The sequence below is a fragment of the Pectinophora gossypiella genome, chromosome 29 (genome assembly GCF_024362695.1).
Source record: "Pectinophora gossypiella chromosome 29, ilPecGoss1.1, whole genome shotgun sequence".
Classification (NCBI taxonomy): Eukaryota; Metazoa; Arthropoda; class Insecta; order Lepidoptera; family Gelechiidae; genus Pectinophora; species Pectinophora gossypiella.
This window is the reverse complement of record NC_065432.1, coordinates 1,274,268-1,295,279: the sequence shown is the minus strand read 5'-3', so window position 1 is coordinate 1,295,279 and position 21,012 is coordinate 1,274,268. Positions and strand designations below refer to the sequence as shown.

Sequence of the window (21,012 nt, the reverse complement as noted above, 5' to 3'; positions counted from 1 at the left end):
TTTTAATTTTGAGTGAATATTTTGGATAAAAAATAATTTTATGTCCGAAAACTCACTTGCCTCTATTACCGCCACATGAATTGCGGTTTTTTTCTATTACCGCCTTTGCTGCATCGAATACCGCCAACGAGATATCTAACCAACTATTCAGATACAATTAAATACTTTATTTAAAAAAAAGTTGTTTTAATACCGTATTTTTACCACTGTTAATGTAGTTAATAGATACATAAATTGGGAAGGCACTGTCTCTCAAAATACAGGTTCACCTAGTTTGAAAGACAGCGTTCCAACAAAAACTGTAAACGAACTGTTTTCAATAATCATCATCATCAACAGCCGTATGATGCCCACTGCTGGGCATAGGCCTCCCCCAAGGATCTCCATAACGATCGGTCCTGCGCTGCCCGCATCCAGCGGCTTCCCGCCACCTTCACCAGATCGTCGGTCCACCTTGTAGCAGGCCTACCCACTGAGCGTCGTCCAACACGTGGTCGCCACTCCAGAACCTTTCCGCCCCAGCGGCCATCGGTTCTCCTCGCTATGTGTCCTGCCCACTGCCACTTCAGTTTTGCAATTCTCCGAGCTATGTCGGTGACTTTAGTTCTCCTGCGGATCTCCTCATTTCTGATTCGATCAAGCAGGGAAATACCGAGCATAGCTCTCTCCATTGCCCGCTGAGCGACACCGAGCCTCCTCACGAGACCCATAGTAAGCGGCCACGTCTCACTGCCGTAGGTCATCACTGGCAACACGCGCTGGTCAAAAACTTTCGTCTTGAGACACTGGTATTTTGGACGAGAAGATATTCCGCAGCTTCCCGAACGCTGCCCATCCGAGTTGGATCCGACGAGAGATCTCTTTCTCGAAGTTGGACTTACCTAACTGGATTATTTGTCCTAGGTAAATGTACTGGTCTACAACTTCGAGTGTAACGTTCCCAAACTGAACTGGAGTGGGTGCGACATGGTCGTTGGACATAATTTTTGTCTTTGCCATGTTCATGCTAAGACCCACTCGTTGGGATGCGTTACTGAGATGCTCGAGCATGGTGTTCAGGTCTTCCAGAGTCTCAGCCATTAGGACTATATCATCGGCAAATCGAAGGTGCGTCAGGTACTCACCGTTGATGTTGATGCCAAATCCTTTCCAGTCCAGAAGCTTAAAAATATCCTCCAATGCAGCAGTGAACAGTTTCGGAGAGATGACATCTCCCTGTCTCACTCCTCGCTGCAGTTGGATCGGATTAGAGCTCTGGTTCTGTACTCGAACTGACATAGTGGCATTTTGGTAGAGGTCCCTTAGCTTTTCGATGTACCTATGGTCCACTTGGCACCTCTGAAGAGACTGCAACACCGCTCAGGTCTCCCTTTCTCATAGTCCACAAACGCCAAGCAAAGTGGCAGATTATACTCTTCGGTCTTCTGTATAACCTGCCGCAGCGTATGGATGTGGTCTATGGTGCTAAAGCCTTTTCGGAAACCGACTTGTTCGGGAGGCTGGAAGTCGTCAAACCTGCAAGCGAGACGATTCGTAATGACCCTCGAAAACAACTTGTAGACATGGCTCAGAAGCGAGATAGGTCTGTAGTTCTTCAGTAGGGCTTTATCACCTTTCTTGAAGAACAGGATCACCTCGCTTCCGCTCTATGCCTCGGCGTTTTGCCCTGAAATATGACGGAATTGAAGAGCCTCTGGAGGGCTTTGAGTATTGGCGTTCCGCCCGCTCTCAGAAGTTCTGCTGTGATTCCGTCATCTCCTGCCGCTTTGCTGTTTTTGAGCTGTTTGAGGGCCATCCTAATCTCATACAGGCTGACGTCCGGGATATCTTCAGTGTAGTGTCAGGTAAGCTTGGCTCGAGGGTCTCGAGCCATGCTTTCGCCCGATGTTTTCGTGGAATATAGCTGTCTATAGAAACTCTCAATCTCCCTCAGGATTTCGGGAGTCGAAGAAATGATTCTGTATGAGAAGTTTTCAATAAACTTTATTATTATTGTTTTTTTTTTTATTAAATGAATTGTGACATAAACTACAGAAAAATCTTTTGGTTTCATAGATTTATATACATAATTGACGTCTGTCTCTGTCCATCCGTCTGTCTCTGCCCGTCCGTCTGTCTCTGTCTGTCCTTCTGTCTCTGTCTATCCGTCTGTCTCTGCCGGTCCGTCTGTCTCTGTCCGTCCGTCTGTCCATCCGTCTGTCTCTGTCCGTCCGTTTGTCTCTGTCCGTCCGTCCGTCTGTCTCTGTCCGTCCGTCTGTCTCTGTCCGTCCGTCTGTCTCTGTCTGTCCTTCTGTCTCTGTCTATCCGTCTGTCTCTGTCTGTTCTTCTGTCTCTGTCCGTCCGTCTGTCTCTATCTGTTCGTCCGTTTCGGTCTGTCCGTCCGTCTCTGTCAGTCCAAAGAATAATGCATCACCCTGTCTATAAATCATAAGAGGGAATCTATGGTGGCGGTAATAGAAACATGTATGTAATTTCTGTGTTTCAATTTCCGCCACATAAAAATTTGCCTTAAGAAAACAAATAAATATTCAAAATGAGAGCTACGTATGTAATAACCAGTTTCAAAGCATATTTTAATAAATATATAAAGTATTTAAATTAGAAATTCATAATTACTTCAACTACTTGTTCATACATTTCTTAAAAAAATACATTAATTTATATGCAGCACAGGATACTTGAATTCCACCAAATGTGTGGCGTTAATAGATTTTAATATAGTTCATGAACCATACTATAAAATAAGATGATAACATTATGAATGATTGGACATGTTACCTTAAATAACTAAAAAATACAAATATCATACAAATATCGATCGCCGCCATAGGTGGCGGTAATAGTAACCAAACTGCAAATGTATGCTTCTATCACCGCCACATTTTAAAACTCAAATTAATCATTTAAAACTAACACAAATATCAAATATAGCATGCTTTCTCAGTTCTTAAACGTATTAACAAGTAGTTATAATTACTAAAATGAAGAAAAATATGTTTCATCGGACACAAAACCTTAAGAAAAAAATGTTGTATGCTTATGCATTTCAGTAGTGGCTTGTATGGAGCGCGTTGCTTGCGCGGACACTGCACACTTACAGACCAATTACGAATTAGACTGTTGTTGCCCACGCTCAGGGGTATGTTCGTTTCATGGTCAATTAATACATGTATCTTTTGACATTTTAATCAATTTTCTATCTTAGACACAATTCAAAATATCCGCAATTTAAAAAAGGTGGCGGTAAACGATGTCGATTTTTGGGTGGCGTTAATAGGAGCGTTTACCTTATACATATTAATGCTCGTGACCGTACTTCTACTCACTTGGCATGTGAACTCATTTTTTAAAACAATACTCATCATTTATATGCTAGTTACCCGCCCCGGCTTCGCTCGGGTGCAATGCTGAGGAAAAAAATATTTACAACATCACATTAAAAACCTCAAAAATAACAGTATTTCTCCACTATTTAATGGATGTTATTATACATATAAACCTTCCTCTTGAATCACTCTATCTACTAAAAAAATCGCATCAAAATACGTTGCGTAGTTTTAAAGATTTAAGCGTACATAGGGATATAGGGACAGAAAAAGCGACTTTGTTTTATACTATGTAGTGATTGGGTAGATAAATAAAAGATAAATAAAAAGTCAAAGATAAATTATGAAATTCTGATTAAGTACTAAATAAAGACAGATAAGTATAATGGTGACAAAAAACGTTTTTTTTTCTACTTAACTTATTTATGAATTTTACATACATAAATACATAAACTCACGCCCGTAATCCCTAATGGGGTGGGCAGAGCCACAAGTAATCAAAGACAACTTGCAGCCACTGTTGATACGAAGTCCAAAGATGGATATGATGAACCTTATGGTGATAAGGGATCAGCCTATCGCCCATAACATTAATTATTAATTTATTATGAATTTTAATAAAGAAAAATGTAATAAGTTGTCGACGAATTCCCTCATTCAGCGCTTATCGCTATCGACCGGGTGAGAGCCTTCAGCGCTCCCCATTTGTACGGGCAAGTAGTTAATGACATCGGCGGCAAAACAATAAGTCACGTCAAAAAAGAGACTCCTGTCCTCCGCCTCTGAATAGTACTGACAGTTGCTGCCCTCTGTCAGGTTCCAGGTTACAGTTACTGTGACTAACACCACTGACTGTGTAATAACATACCGCACCACTCCAAGTGTAAGGCTGTCACCAACAGCGGCGAGGATCTCCTTCGAGTCATCATGGGTCACCGAGGAGCAGTCGACATCATTGATGCGGTATACTGTATCACCGTTCTGCAGACCTGCCTGGTCTGCTGGCGAGTTGGGGATCACCTGGACAAAGAAACAATGTAGGGTGTTTGAATGAGGGATAATTCAGACCATGATTCTGAGTATATCAAGAGGAATTTTCCATCATAAAAAATTAACATTTTCATGAATTTCCTAACGGGAAATTCCACTTGATATCAACTCAGAATCATCATCATCATCAGCCCATTAACGTCCCCACTGTTGGGGCACGGGCCTTCCCTATGGATATATAGGGAGATCGGGCCTTAAACCATCACGCGGGCCCAGTGGGGATTGATGGTTATTAACGACTGCTAATGCAGCCGGGAACAACGGCTTAACGTGCCTTCCGAAGCACGGAGGAGCTCGAGATGAAAACTTTTTTTTGTGGTCACCCATCCTATGACCGGCCTTTGCGAAAGTTGCTTAACTTCAACAATCGCAGACCGAGCGCGTTTACAGCTGCGCCACCGAGCTCCTCCGAATCATCCAACTCAGAATCATTCCCTCAGAATTTGTTATGATGTCACTAACACCCTATCTACTTGTATGGCTACTTGTATGTACTTGCACGGTCACGTCATAAACACATAAACATAAACTGCCTATATACGTCCCACTGCTGGGCACAGGCCTCCCCTCAATCAACCGGAGGGGGTATGGAGCATACTCCACCACGCTGCTCCACTGCGGGTTGGTGGAGGTGTTTTTACGGCTAATAGCCGGGACCAACGGCTTAACGTGCCTTCACGTGCGTGCACGGTCACGTCACGAGCATTAATATTATACACTTTGGTACCATGTCACATTAACTTTTTTGACTAATTGAACTGTAAGTCTCACTAAATGTCAAATATGTTAGTGCGACAGAGTCCTAAAGTGGTAAGTACATCATATTGCTCATGACTGTACAGCTTATAAGTAAGTGACATAGTAACAAATACTGAGGGGATGATTCAGCTCTGCTGCTTTTAGTCTCTGCTTACCCCGGTGGGAAATAGGCGTGAGTTTATGTATGTATGTTGAATACGAATTTTGAATTATATAGGATAAACTATATTTACTTATACATAATGACATAGTATGCCAAAACACTATTACTTATGTCAAATTATCATTATGAAAAAAGAGAGAGAGAGAGAGAGAGAGAGAGAGAGAGAGAGAATAATAGGCCAAACTCAATGTGACATAAAAAATAGGAGAACAAAATGGAATCCACGGTAATCCACCTCACAACCCTTTTTTTGAATATTGTCGAAATTCATTGAATTCATTGAATTCGATTCATTGAATTTTGTCGAAATAGAAGGAGATCGTTTTCGACAAAATTCAATGAATCGTTTTATTATTTTATCACGAAGCGCATGTTAGTTTTCATGCGAAAACCAATCGTAGTGACATTGATAGTCTGTCAACTGAAGATATAAATACAGTTGGCGATTGTTGCCTTTCACATTGGCCGCCAAAGTGGACGGGTGTTCTGGCCTCCTGCCCTCTGCGTGAAGTAACCCAGTGCACTATCTCGTAGTGATCGACAGCGCTATAAATGTCTGCGATTGATTAGGAGTCGTCATCATTTAAAAACCATAAATTTGAAAATAATGGCCCCGATTCCTGCAGACACTTCCTAATTTTACTTTAAGTTATAAGTAATTACCTGTCATTTATTTATTTATTTATTTGTACACAATAAAACAGACACAAGAAACATACAAAGAAAACAGATAGTACAGGCAAGCTTATCTCTAAATGTCATTTTCTTATCCGCCGAAAACGAAAGGGACGGATGATTGACAGCTCTTAATTTTAGGAAGAATAAGTAAATTAATGAATAACCCAGGCGAAATAAATAGGCATCTCGCTGGTATTATACAATCCGTTTGACGTGCTGTCTACTTAACTATGTCGGGTTATTGGCCGATGTAAAATTTTTAGACGGTTGTTTTAGATTTCTGCTTAAAATTGACGTGTGCTCCATAAATTTTATGTCTGTCGATTACACGTCCCTTTCTTTTTCAGCGGATAAGAAAAGGAAACGTATAACTTAAAATAAAATTAGATGGCGTCTGCAGGAATTAGCGATTACCCTCAATCAGCGCTTATCGCTATCGACCCACTAGGTCGATTAATCCTTTCAAATATTTTTCCTCTCAGACGATGCCCTGAGCTGAGGTTCGCGCCCAACTAGGCACCCTCGGGCCTGTTGTTTTAAATGTTGTACCGGGTGAGAGCCTTCAGCGCTCCCCATTTGTCCGGTCAAGTAGTTAATGCCATCTGCGGCAAATCTACAATAAGTCACGTCAAAAAAAACAACTATAATTATGAAACTTTAAAATCTATATACAATCAAAATAATCCTGACACCAGGGTTGATGTGGTTGGTCGTCCACCTTTCAACCCACACGATAAAAAAAGAATTACTTATTCTATGACGTATGTTGAGTAGCTCGCTGGCGCAGCGGTAAACGCGCTCGGTCTGCGATTGTTGAAGTTAAGCAACTTTCGCAAAGGCCGGTCATAGGATGGGTGAAAACAAAAAAAAGTTTTCATCTCGAGCTCCTCCGTGCTTCGGAAGGCACGATAAGCTGTTGGTCCCTGCTGCATTAGCAGTCGTTAATAACCATCAATCCGCACTGGGCCCGCGTGATGGTTTAAGGCCCAATCTCCCTATCCATCCATAGGGAAGGCCCGTGCCCCAGCAGTGGGGACGTTTATGGGCTGATGATGATGACGTAAGTTACCTTGACAACGGTAAGAGGCATGCTGAAGTCCACTCCCCCGATCAGTCGGAAGCCCCAGGGCTGGTCAGCCGACCGCGTCAGTCGGACATCAACCTCCATCTATGAACAAGAAGATGACTTATTAGGTCGCCAGACACCCACTGGTGTACAAAGACTTGTTTCTCAAACGAGGACAGCTTTTTTGAAGTGACTTCCAAATAAATATGTACTTTATTGCACCAAAATACACACAACGACAAACAGCCTCTGTGGTCTAGTGGTTAGAGCGTTAGGCTCACGATCTGGAGGTCCGGGTTCGATTCCCGATGGGGACATTGTCGAAATCACTTTGTGAGACAGTCCTTTGTTTGGTAAGGACTTTTCAGGCTTGAATCACCTCATTGTCCGAAAAAGTAAGATGATTCCGTGCTTCGGAGGGCACGTTAAGCCGTTGATCCCGGCTATTAGCCGTAAAAACACCTCCACAAACCCGCATTGGAGCAGCGTGGTGGAGTATGCTCCATACCCCCTCCGGTTGATTGAGGGGTGGCCTGTGCCCAGCAGTGGGACGTATATAGGCTGTTTAATATTATGTATGCGCATCAAAATAAAAACAAATAATTACAAAAGACTTTTAACTAGGTACAGGCGAGGAAAATGTAAAAATTTAAATTGAAAGATTGTGGGCCGGACAAATGGGGAGCGCTAAAGGCTCTCACCCGGTACAAAATTTAAGACAACAGGCCTGAGGGTGCCTAGTTGGGCGTTAACATCATGCGTCGTCGTCTGAGAGGAAAAATATTTGAAAGAATTAATTGATCCCGAGCGATAAGCGCTGATTCAGGGAAGTCGTCGACCACGCCGGCGGGGTCGGTATCGGGGTCCTGTGCACGGACTTACACCCTGGACACTTCATACAAAACACCTCGTTTTACACAGACACTACACATTGACGTAATCGTACACGCGCATCTGTGTGTGTGACGTCTGACGCCATATGATTGAAGACTACAGTCTCTTCTTCTATCGTGTGGATTGTGAGGTGGATTACCAACCAAATCAACCCTGGTATCAGGGTTATTACTGAGCCGCTATAGGCGCCTGACATGACTCATATAACGACTACGTACTTACATTTAGTAAGTAATAACCGGGACCAATGGCGGACCTATTTAAAACCAAACACAGTTTCCACTTATCCGCCTTTCCAGCGCACCCCGCAAGTAACATGAGCGTGAAGCTTACCGTCATCTATAGGAGCCGCTGTCGATCAGTTAATCAACCCGATTTAACCGGAGGTTCAATTCAGACTAACTGTAAACTTGGCATCGAGCTCAATGCCCCATTTCTCTAAGTAGGGTACTCCACATTCTGCATTCTTTATTGATCGTATATTAGTATGTGTCTAGTCAACGTCATTGGCCTACATGAGCCCTCAACGGTACCCACTTGGCTGGCCAAGTAGTGAACGCGATTTAAGGGAAACCTAGGCAAAGTACGTATAATGTTACTACGGACTAAAAGAGATATTATAAGTAAAAGAAAAAACATTAAGATTTTTTTGACGTGACTTTTTGTAGATTTGCCGCAGATGGCATTAATTACTTGGCCGGACAAATGGGGACCGCTGAGGGCTCTCACCCGGTACAAAATTTAAGACAACAGGCCTGAGGGTGCCCAGTTTGAAGGAAAAGTAAGTTAAGGTAGTAAGTAGGTAAGTTATACACACCTTATTTTATTTTAAGTTATAAGTAAGTACCTGTCAATTTTATTTAGCGTATTTATAACGCAGCGTTTGTCGAATAAAATAACTGTGCGCTTTTAACTTAATTCTATCGGGTTATTGGCCAATGTAAAATTATGGAAGGGGTTTTTATATTTCTGCGTTCAATTGACGGGTATTCCATATACCAGCTAATCATCCATGCTTTTCCTTTTCGACGGATAAGAAAATTACAGATAAGTACCTATAAGTAACTTAAAATACACAATGGTGCTAATTGCTGCAGACGCCATCTAATTTTATTTTAAGGTATACCTGTCATTTTCTTATCCACCAAAAAGGAAAGGGACGGATGATTGACAGCTCTTAATTTTAGGAGGAATGAGTAAATGAATGGATAACCCGGGCGAATCAAAAAGGAATCTCGCTGGGTAATAGGCGTGAGTTTATGTATGTATGTATGTATCTTGCTGATATGCAAACCGTTGTCGGGTTATTGGCCAGTGTAAAATTTTTAGACGGTTGTTTTAGATTTGTGCTTAAAACTGACGTGTGTTCCATAAATTTTATTCTTGTCGTTAACCCGTCCCTTTCCTTTTCGGCGGATAAGAAAATGACAGAATAAAGATATAACTTAAAATAAAATTAGATGGTGTTTACAGGAATTAGCACCCCTGTATAGGTATAATTAGGTTTACTTAAATAAAACTTCCTTCAACATTATTACATACATGAATGACCCAACTAGATACTTGTAATAAAAATCAGAATCTACTAGGCCGCAAAAACGTAATTTCGTAATCTTTTGTTTCGCAAGATTTCGTTAGTAACTCAAAGAAAAATTCTTAAAAATGCGGCTACTCAACATTTTAATTGTATTCTCGTTAATATACTGTGTTTATGGAGCAAAAGGTAATATTAAGTCGTTAACAGAATCTTTTGGACAGGAGATCATTGAAATTGGCCCGCCAGTTAAAGGTAACCTAATTAATATAAATAGACTTGCAGCCTCCGTCTCCAGCCTCCGTGGTCCAGTGGTTGAGCGTTGTGCTCACGATCCGGAGGTCCCGGGTTCGAATCCCGGTGAGGACAAATCACAAAAATCACTTTGTGATCCCTAGTTTGGTTAGGAAATTACATGCTGATCACCCGATTGTCCAAAAAGTAAGATGATCCGTGCTTCAGAAGGCAGGTTAAGCCGTTGGTCCCGGTTATTACTTACTGGTGTAAGTTAGCAGTCGTTACATGAGTCATGTCAGGGGCCTTTGGCGGCTAATAGTAACCCTGACACCAGGTTGGTCCTCCACCTCACAACCCACACGATAAGGAGAAGGACCTGTGAAATGTCTGCCGGAGAAAAGAAGCAGCAAGAAGAAGAAAAACCTCGGCACAGGGCCCTAGACGTTCTTTGAAAACATTACTTAATGATGTTTACTTTTTTCAGGTTTACCTCCAAACGTTGATGAGGAGCCATCAGCTGAGGTTGACGATGATGATGTACCGGTCTCAACCCTCGCACCCTCACCTGGAACCAAGAAGGAGGTCCGAAAGGTAATCAGCCACATTCTCTATAGATACCAACCTCATCAACCCTGGTGTCAGGGTTACTATTGAGTCACCAAAGGCCCCTGACATGGCCCATGTAACGACTACATACTTACATCAGTAAGTAGTAACCGGGACCAACGGCTTATCGTGCTTTCCGAAGCACGGATCATCTTACTTTTGGACAATCAGGTGATAATCCTGTAATGTCCTAAGCAAACCAGGGCTCACAAATTGTTTCTTTTTCATTAATCCCCACCGGGATTCGAACCTGGACCTCTGGATCGTGAGCCCAACGCTCAACCACTAGACCACGGAGGCTGTATACAGGGTGTTAGTGACATTGTAACGAAAACATGAACAATGTTATCATAGTATATAAACATTTTAATTTTCATTGTTTTAAGTTTACGCGGTTATTATCATAAATAAAGCACATAATAACGGGTTCTTACCGCGTTTAAATTATGGATCTACCTACTCCACTCCAATCACATCAGTCATCCCGTGATCATGGCACTTGCAACAGTGTCGAAATATCGGGAGTCTCATATCCCCATTTAAACGCGGTAAGAACCCGTTATTATGTGCTTTAATTATTTTAATTTTCGTAGTAAAACTCACCAAAAGTTATGAAGTAAAGTTATTTTAGTGAGTGTGTATTTTAATACACTAACAAGTATTCCCGGTCAATCCGAGTCGCAGTATAACCCGACCACGTTACGAAGTACCACGCTCTAATATAAGTACGTAATAAGATGTTGCGTACTTTGTTAATTAATATGACACGATATTATTGAATGTATATACTAGTGATGTGCCGGATCGTTATATATATCCGCGGATACGGATCTGAATACGGATATTTAGTGTAAAGATCCGCGGATACGGATACAGAAACGGATCTTTAAATTTCTTAAAAAAAATGATTAAAGTTTTAGTTATTTCATTGTTATAAAAGTGATATTTTATTTTGCTTTCATTATAAAGATCTATCTATCTAAATGTTTGCAATATAAAGGTGCCAAATATTTGATTTTAAGAAATAAAAACAATCTGAATGGAATTTTATAGTTAATTTTTTAAATTCGATCCGTAAAAGATCCGCGTGAAAAGTAACGGACACGGATACGGATTTTTCTTTTATCTCGGATATCCGCGGATACGGATACGGATATTCGGAACATCACTAGTATATACCGCTGTGTACGAATGTATAGCTAAACAAGCGCCAAGTTTTCGCCGCATTTTTGTATCAAGCGTTGTATCTACGGCAGCTCGGCAATGGTAAATCATAGATAAGAATATTCACAGATCTCATTATGGCGATGGATGTACTTTTAACCATCTCCATTCAGTTACCGTCGCGAGTTTGTGTTATATACTATGATTTGGAATATAGGTGAAAGTGTCATAAATGTATTTGTGCTGATATTAAAATAAAAAGCTTACCAATTTTTCTTCTTCAATGTCTAAATTCTCCGCGTAGCCTTACTTCGCTTTCGGCACCGGCCTCTTCGGTTTTTGAAGAAACGTCGTCCATTTCTTTTCTACTTTCTTCTTTTCTTCGTAAGCTTTGAGCATTTCTTCATTGAGGGCTTTTAGGACTTCGGAGTCTTCCAGGGTTTCAATTGCGGGTTTTATTTTCTTGAAGTCGACGCTAGAATCATCATCGCATTAGATCTACGGTAGTGGTTAAACAATGGTGTTGGTATCAAATTGCTTTATTTTCAGCTCGAGAGTCGTTACAAATCGAAAGATCCTGATACTGATGAGGATGAAATCAAAATAGAACGGGAATTAGCAGAGATATACAAGGATACTACAGGTAAATTAGGTTGTAGCGAAATTTTTTGAGGGATGATTCAGACCATGATTCTGAGTTTAATTTTCCGTCGCAATAGTCTCTCTCTCTCTCTATTTAAGAGCTGCGCTCTTGTCGGTGGAGTAACCGCCATTCCTCTCTTCTCAATAGTAAATAACGCTCGCAACGTTCGCAATAGTATGGAACGGAAAATAATTTAAAAAGCCACTAACATTTTCATCTATTTCCCGACAGGAAATTCCACTTGATATCAACTCAGAATCATGGTCTGAATTAGCGTTGAAAAAAGCGGGAATTTTTCCCGTTTTTTTCAAATTCTTTCGTTTTTATACAAGTTTTATTCGAAAGTTTCAAGAAAAATAAATATGAAATATTTCATGTTTTTTATGAATAAAACGAAAAAAACCGGAAAAATATGAAAGAAACGGAAAAGTATTAATGTTTTTAGAAGAATATTTTTATTATTCATGGAGGGTCGAATGTTTTTTTTCTTGTTTTGTTGTCATACGCTCATTCCGACCCACAGATACTTAGTTCATGTCACGCACGCACTACTACAATCATTACATGTACCTAATTTTAGTAGTTAGGTACTTTTCAGTCTTATTGAATAATTTTAACAATTCACAATACAATACAATACAAATACACTTTATTGCACCAAAATAAAAAGAAATAATTACAAAAAGTCTCTTAACTAAGTACATGGCAAATGGCGGCCTTATCGCTTAAAGCGATTTCTTCCAGACAACCATAAGGTGAGGAAAAAGGTAAAAAAAAAATTTAAAGATTGCGGGTACAAACTATGCATACAACTTAACAACAAATACATGCAAATAAATATATAACATACTTACAAATATAATATATACCTAACCTATATACATAACCTAGCATATATACCTACTTATATAAATAGTACACACAAAATACCTAATAATAAGCAACGTGCTAGTATACGTTAGATCAAATTTACATTTAATGCAATCTAAATCTTTTGAATTTGAGCCTTGTAATACTGATTCTTCAGAAAGCGACAGTGACTTTGTATCTGATTTGTGAGCAAGATAGAAATACAATATGCCTTATTGTTTTAAAAATTTGGTGATAAAAACTTGTTTTTTTCAATCGTTTTTTTCTAATTTGTCGAATTAAACGGCGAAAATTCATTAAATACCCGTTTATTTCCTAAGGTTTTTTTCGGATATATTTCAATGTAACAAACAAATAAAACGGTAAAAAACGAACTGACGTTTTTTTCACCGATAAAAACAATTTGTTACTTTCGGAATTTTCAACGCTAGTCTGAATCATCCCCCTTAGTATTCGTTACGGTGTCACTAACACTCATACTTGTATGGCTCCTGTATGTAGGTACTTACGAGGTGTAAATGACATCGTAACGAATACTGAGGAGGTTGATTCAGCTCATTATTCTGAGTTAATATCAAGTGGAATTTTCTATCGCAAAAGTATAGGAACGAAAATAATTTAAAAAAACTAAAAAAAATAATGAATGCGACGGAAAATTCCACTTGATATTAACTCAGAATCATAGTCTGAATCATCCCCCTGAGTATTCGTTACGATGTCACTAACACCCTGTATTATTGTGGTTTGCAGATTACAAAGATACATTGGACGTAGATAAAAAAGGGAACAAACCATCTAACACGAGCAGTAGTGTTAACAAGACCATACCTGAGAAGCCGATCGGTAGAGCCAAAATGAAGTAAGTGGAACAGTACAGAGGCTAGCCTACTCAGTGGTACGGTCACGAGCATTAATATGCATACACTTTGGTACCATATCACATTAACTTTTTTGACAAATTGAACTGTCATCATCATCAGCCCATTAACGTCCCCACTGCTGGCATGGGCCTTCTCTATGGATGGATAGGGAGATCGGGCCTTAAACCATCACGCGGGCCCAGTGCGGATTGGTGGTTATTAACGACTGCTAATGCAGCCGGGACCAACGGCTTAACGTGCCTTCCGAAATACGGAGGAGCTCGAAATGAAAACTTTTTTTGTGGTCACCCATCCTATGACCGGCCTTTGCGAAAGTTGCTGAACTTCAACAATCGCAGACCGAGCGCGTTTACCGCTGCGCCACCGAGCTCCTCCGCCACCGAGCTCCTCTCAATTGAACTAAGTCTCACCAAATGTCAAATATGTTAGTGCGACAGAGTCTTAAAGTGGGTACATTGTATTGCTCATGACTGTACATCCATCGCAAGATGAACTAAGTACCCACACCTCACCGAGCTTTCTGTTAGACGAACGTGATAGGCGAGCCGTATCGCCGTCTGTAACGACTTTCGTGGTCCAGTGGTTGAGCGCTGGGCTCACGATCCGGAGGTCCCGAGTTCGATTCCCGGTGGGGACATATCACAAAAAATATTTTCTGGTTCCTAGTTTGTTTAGGTCGTTACTGGCTTATCATCAGATTGTCCGAAAGTAAGATGATCCGTGCTTCGGAAGGCACGTTAAGCCGTTGGTCCCGGTTACGACTTACTGATGTAAGTAAGAAGTCGTTAAATCGCAAGATGAAGTTACTGTTAGACCAACGTCTTCTCCTTCCATCGGATGGGTTGTGAGGTGGATTACCAATGTCATCAACCCTGGTGTCAGGGTTACTATTGAGCCGCCAACTGCTGACATGACTCATGTAACGACTACATACTAACATCAGTAACTAAACCGGGACCAAAGGTTTAACGTGCCTTCCGAAGCACGGATCGTCTTACTTTAGAACAAGCTCAGAAAAAAAAAATAAGTTCAGAAAATGCATTTCTCACTTCTGTAAAAAACCGGACCTGTCAAATCGTCAGGTTAGGTAAGCGGACCCTGTGAAAAACGGGATAATGCTTGAGAGATGATGTTTTATTCCAGTTTCAAGTTTCAACCGGATTTGGACAATAGGAAAGAGATAGAGAAGTTCAGGACTTCAGTCGATGAGATCAGCTGCGACCGAGCTGCCACCAAGAGGCTGCAGGACGATGAAGGGGAGAAGGTAAATCCAGATCATCATCAGTCCACTGCAGTCCACTGCTGGACATAGCCACACCCCGGACACTTCATACAAACAACCTCGTTTTACACAGACACTACACATTGGCGTTATCGTACACGCGCATCTGTGTGTGTGACGTCTGACGCCTATACATATTTAAACCATAGAATAAGTAATAAATACTACGTATAGAACGGCAACTCTCCGCTCCCCACCAGCGGCTGAGATAGGTTTACCTCTCCCCCCTCGGTCCTACTTTAGTCTTCAATCGTAATGGCTTGTCAAGCAGGCATTCTATAGTTTGGATGACGTTTAGACTTGAATCGTATGGCGTCAGACGTCACACACACAGATGCGCGTGTACGATAACGTCAATGTGTGGTGTCTGTGTAAAACGAGGTCGTTTGTATGAAGTGTCTGGGGTGTGTCTAAACTATGTTTGAGGGGGGGGTGAGGTAAACCTAGCTCAGCCGCTGGTGGGGAGCGGAGAGTTGCCGTTCCATACGTAGTATTATATTCCTTGTGCTACGACATAGGCCTCTCCAGGGCGCGCCATAAAGCCCTTTTATTTCGATGTGACTTATTGTAGATTTGCCGCCAATGGCATTGAGTTATTTTCCGGACAAATGGGGAGCACTGAGGGTTCGTATCGGATCCAAAATTTAGGACACCAACGTCATTAGAACCGATAGGCACGCTGCATTCGTCATCGGAATGCCGGCGAGCTTGTACCCGCTCCTAACCACACCGACTTCGTGGCCACAAGGTGTCCGGTTCTCGGACTGGTTTCGCTTCCGCCCCCGCGCAGCGCGGGGATCCTGCGCAACATTGGTCGTACCACAACTGTCCACAGCCGCCCAGTGATAGATCACCAGCGCTTGCGTTCACTAGTTCGAATAGTTTACTTACTACACAACTTATCGTATGCCATCAAAATATGTGTTCACTAAATAATAAAACTGATAAACTCGAAGTTCTTCTTAGTTCCGACCTCAAGTGTGACGTGTTAGCTTTAACAGAGCATTGGTTGACGGAAGATACATTAAAATGTATTAACTTAAACGGGTATATTCTAATATCCCAATATTGTCGGAAATGGGAAGAACATGGTGGTAGTTGTATATATATAAGAACCGACATAAACGCCGTTGAAATGCAGGAGTTTACTGCGTTATCAGTAGAACCATTGTGTGAAGTGTCCGCTATACGTCTTATAGATTACAATTTAATCATTATATGCATTTATAGAACGGGTGTAATTAATGTGTCTTTGAACAGGACTACAGAACGGTTTCTAGTTTGCTTGGAAAGTGTGATCGAGAAAGCTAGTGTAAGCGATTGCGAGTGTATTATAGTTGGCGATTTTAACATTAACTGTTTAGACAAACTGTGCCCAGATGCCAAAAAGTTGTACGATATTCTGTCTTACTACAATTTTAGGTGTGAGGTAGATTTCCCGACGAGAGTAACCGCTCACTCGAGTACGTCGATAGACCACTTATACACAAATTTACCTAAAGCATCAGTACATACGTCTCCCGTTATAACTAACATAAGCGACCATCACGCGATCCGCGGTGAATTAATTTGCTCTCGCCGAGTACCTTCGCCACTAACTCGCATTGTTAGAGATTATTCTGACGCCAAGATGATAATTTTTGTCGCCGCAATTGAAAGCGTCGATTGGACAAATGTGTTTGCCTCGAATGGAAATTCGGCGGAATCTATGGCTAACACTGTGATAAATGTAATTTATAACAAATTTAACAACTGTTTTCCTATGAAACGAAAGAATAATATAAAAAAATATAGTAATAATAATAATTGGATTTCAGACGACATATTAAATACTAAAGAATTTTTATTTGAATTGATAGAATTAAAGAATAAATTTCCTTACTGTGACAATATTAAAAATTTAATTGAAAATACCGATTCTAAATATAATTTATTATTAAAAAATAAAAAGACAGACCATTATTCTAAGTTAATAAGCAATAGCCAAAATCGTTGTAAAGCCGTATGGGAGGTTGTGAATAAAGAAAGAGGGAAAGACAATACGCCTAAAGTTGACTTCACAGACATAGCCGTAGACTCTAGCGGTGTGAAGTTCAAGTGTAGGAAGGAGGTCGTGGATGCCATGAACTCACGGTTTGTGAGTGCTGCGGCTGCTTGCGCAGCGCCTGCGGCGAACCTGCCGCGCGTGCTTACCATGCTGCTCGCCGCGCGCCCACCATCTGATCGGTCTCTTCGTTTGCGGTATTTTACTCCAAATGAAGTACGCAAAATTATTAAAACACGCATACCGCATAAGCCCACTAAAGATATTTATGAGGTTTCTATGGCTCTGTTGAACTCGGTTGCCGATCAGATCTCTCCGGTGCTAGCTTGCGTGTTCAATCGGTGCATTCGGGACGGTATTTTTCCTTTGTCTTTGAAGAGGAGCAAAATATCGCCGCTCTTTAAAGGTAAGGGAAGGAGAGAAAATATTGATGGATACAGACCCGTTTCAGTTATACCGGCTGTCGCCAAAATATTAGAAAATGGACTGAGTGAGAGACTCACAAATTTCTTACAAGCAACTGAAGCCATCTCTAACCGTCAGTATGCATACCGCGCAGGTCGTTCGACAACCGGAGTAGCGAGGGAGGTGGTGCGACGCGTCATGGACGCGCGGGAGCGTGGTTTGCAGGTGGCGGTGCTGTGTTGCGACCTCTCAAAGGCCTTCGACGTTGCTGATCACTCCGTGCTCGGTAACAAGCTGGTTCATTACGGCATACGAGGCCCGGTACAAGCACTGTTTGCAGACATTCTGAAAGGAAGGTCACAAGTGTTGGTGGCCTGTGGCGGTCGTGTGAGGTCTAACCCGCTTTGCACTGCTATGGGTGTGGCTCAGGGCTCCTCGGTGTCAAATATCTTATTTTCGTTGCTTCTAAACGACCTACCCGAGGCTGTTGACGCTGGAGAGGTGTTGATGTACGCCGATGATGTCGCTTGCGTCGTTACAGCTCCTAGTCTACAACAACTGGAAGAAAGGTTGAACCAGAGCGCAGCTCAGTTATCGCAGTGGTTCGGTATCAACGGCCTAGCTTTAAATCTAAGCAAGACACACTTCCTACACTTCCACCTGGGCGGTAAGTCACCGATGCCTATAGCAACCTACGTGGGTAGCACGAAACTGGAGCAGATGACATCTACCACATTTCTGGGCTATGAATTGGATCGCAGCTTAACCTGGGAACCTCATATAGGGAAGCTATGTGGCAAATTAGGGAGTGCGTGTTTTGCGCTGTGGCGGGTAGCTCGTGTCGTTCCACGACATGTGGCGCGATCTTGCTACTTTGCTACGGTGCATTCAATATTGACGTACGGTGCCGAGCTATGGGGGCGTGCAGCGGATTGGCAGCGGGCCTTCCGAATGCAAAAAAGGGCGATCCGAGCCATAGTACACGTTCCGCAGGATGTGTCCGCTAGGCCGTATTTTGCTGAGCTGGAAATACTTACACTCCCGTCTATCGTAATTTTTCAAATTGCTGTGTACGTATACACACATATTGACGGGTATCGACTGCGCGGGGACCAGGCCGTAAAAACGCTACGGCACGCGAATAGACTCCAACCTGTCAGACACAGACTAGCCAAGTCCAGCAAACTGACTCATGTGACAGGACCAACCGTGTATAACAGATTGCCTAAATCAATCGTTGACGCGCCATCATTGAAATGTTTTAAAAGTAGGCTTAAATGCTGGCTACTCGAACACACTTTCTATAGCTTTGAAGAATTTTTAACTTTAAAATTAACCGCTTAGTACTTAAGTACCATTATTGTATTATTATATTTTCCATATGACATGTAATATAACTATTACGAAATAAATGAATATGAATATGAATATGAATCATTAACTACTTGGCCGAACAAATGGGGAGCGCTGAAGGCTTATTCATATTTTTTTTTTGTTATGTATCATTATAATATGTTTATTGCACCAGCCCGTGCTCCAATGAATAATCTTCTTTTACCCTAAGGTTGCCTGGCAGAAATTGCTGTTTAGCAATAAGGCCGCCTATTGTGCTTATGTTTTATTCGTATGTTTATGTCCTTTGTATATGTTGTTGTGCAATAAAGTATTATTGATTGATTGATTGAAGGCTCTCACCCAGTACAACATTTAAGACAACAGGCCTAAGGGTGCCCAGTTGGGCGCGAACCTCGGCTCAAGGCGTCGTCTGAGAGGAAAATATTTGAAAGACTTAATTGACCCTAGTGGGTCCCGCTATCTTGCCAGGGGTCGACCCACATTGCGTAGCCCTAGACGCGGTTTGACCTCCGTGGTCCAGTGGTTGAGCGTCGGGCCCTCGACGCGGAGGTCCTAGGTTCGATTCTCCGGGGACATATCACAAAAATCATCACTGATGATTAAATGTGAACCACACATATGACAGCTAACTGATAGGAATGTAGATAAATTGTCGGATTTATAGGCATATCCAGGGATAAGGCTGTTGTATGGGTGGTCCATATTATTATAATTTTCTAATTGTTTTCTTTTTTGTTCCTTTTTCTTTTTGTTAGAAATTAAGACAATTATATTATGTAAGTTAGGTACGCCGTAACTGTGATTTACATCAGATCTATATATATATATATATATATATATATATATATATATAATTAGAGTTAATTAGTATAATGCATAAATGTAAACCATGTGGCAGTACTAATTAAATAAATAAATAAATAAATAAAATCCCTTGTGATCCCTAGTTTGGCTAGGACATTACAGTCTGATCACCTGATTGTCCGAAAGTAAGATGATCCATGCTTTGGAATGTTAAGCCGTTGTTCCCTGTTACTTACTGATGTAAGTTAGTAGTCGTTACATGAGCCATGTCAGGGGCCTTTGTCGGCTCAGTAGTAACCCTGACACCAGGGTTGATATCAACTCATAATCATGATCTGAATCGTCAATCAATCAATAATACTTTATTGCACAACGACATGTACAAAGGACATAAACATACGAATAAAAACATAAGCACAATAGGCGGCCTTATTACTAAGTAGCAATTTCTGCCAGGCAACTTTAGGGTGAAAGAAGTTAATGCATTGGAGCACGGACTGGTGCAATAAACATATAATGATACGAACAAAAAAATATATACATACACACATAGGTACATATACATACAAATAGCCTATACAATATAATAATACATATAAGTAAGGAGAATAAGAAAAACACTACCAAGTTATGCCTGCAGGAAAAGCGCCTTCACTCTTGCCCTGAAAGAGTCCAGAGAAGGAGCCCTCCTGACAGACTCAGGTAGAGAGTTCCACAACTGGACAGACAACGTGAAAGTGCAAGAATCATCTCCTTCAACATTCGTCACGATGTCACTAACACCCTGTATTTATGTTTCTTCCAGAGCCTTCCAGACGCCGCGTTCAAGATGTGCGCAGACGCCGTACTACTCATAATTACTGTACTAATTACGTCAACTTAAATATAATTTAGAGCATTTTGTAGAATTAAATTCTTAATACTTCGGTATTTATTTTTTTGATAAATTTTACGTACTTACCTAGTGTGTGATTGGTATTAAAACACTATGATTTAAAGTTATTGAATTATTTTATTATACCAATAGTAGATGTACACAGTAACGATCCAACTGTCCTGGGTTCGATTCCCGGAGACAGCTCTGACATAAGAAAAACATTTTGTGAGACTATTCCTAGTTTAAAACACATAATAACGGGTTCTTACCGCGTTTAAATCAGGGACATGAGACTCCCGATATTTCGACACTGTTGCAAGTGTTATCACGGGATGACTGATGAGATTGGAGTGGAGTAGGTAGATCCATAATT

At 41.3% G+C, this 21,012-nt stretch overlaps 2 protein-coding genes across 2 annotated transcripts in view; one reads left to right on the top strand and one right to left on the bottom strand.

Annotated features, from left to right (window-relative positions):
- The window catches only part of LOC126379671 (titin-like), a 61,238-nt gene extending 54,094 nt beyond the window's left edge, over positions 1-7,144 (bottom strand). The window contains exons 1-2 of the mRNA XM_050028487.1: positions 7,046-7,144; positions 4,195-4,346 (exon numbers count right to left, since the gene is read on the bottom strand). Coding sequence (XP_049884444.1) covers positions 4,195-4,346; positions 7,046-7,144 — 251 coding nt within the window. The remainder of the gene's footprint in view (positions 1-4,194; positions 4,347-7,045) is intronic.
- Positions 7,145-9,598: 2,454 nt separating this feature from the next.
- LOC126379606 (uncharacterized) lies at positions 9,599-20,686 on the top strand. The gene is made up of 6 exons (XM_050028426.1): positions 9,599-9,725; positions 10,192-10,298; positions 12,027-12,120; positions 13,741-13,849; positions 15,015-15,135; positions 20,568-20,686. The coding sequence occupies exons 1-6, from the start codon at positions 9,599-9,601 to the stop codon at positions 20,643-20,645; spliced, it is 636 nt and encodes a 211-aa protein (XP_049884383.1). The 3' UTR covers positions 20,646-20,686.
- The last annotated feature ends 326 nt before the right edge of the window (positions 20,687-21,012 follow it).

Coding starts and splice junctions, on each gene's coding strand:
- LOC126379606 (XM_050028426.1), top strand. CDS start 9,599: ATGCGGCTACTCAACATTTTAATTGTATTCTCGTTAATATACTGTGTT. Junction 9,726..10,191: donor AATTGGCCCGCCAGTTAAAG/GTAACCTAATTA, acceptor TACTTTTTTCAG/GTTTACCTCCAAACGTTGAT. Junction 12,121..13,740: donor GATATACAAGGATACTACAG/GTAAATTAGGTT, acceptor TGTGGTTTGCAG/ATTACAAAGATACATTGGAC.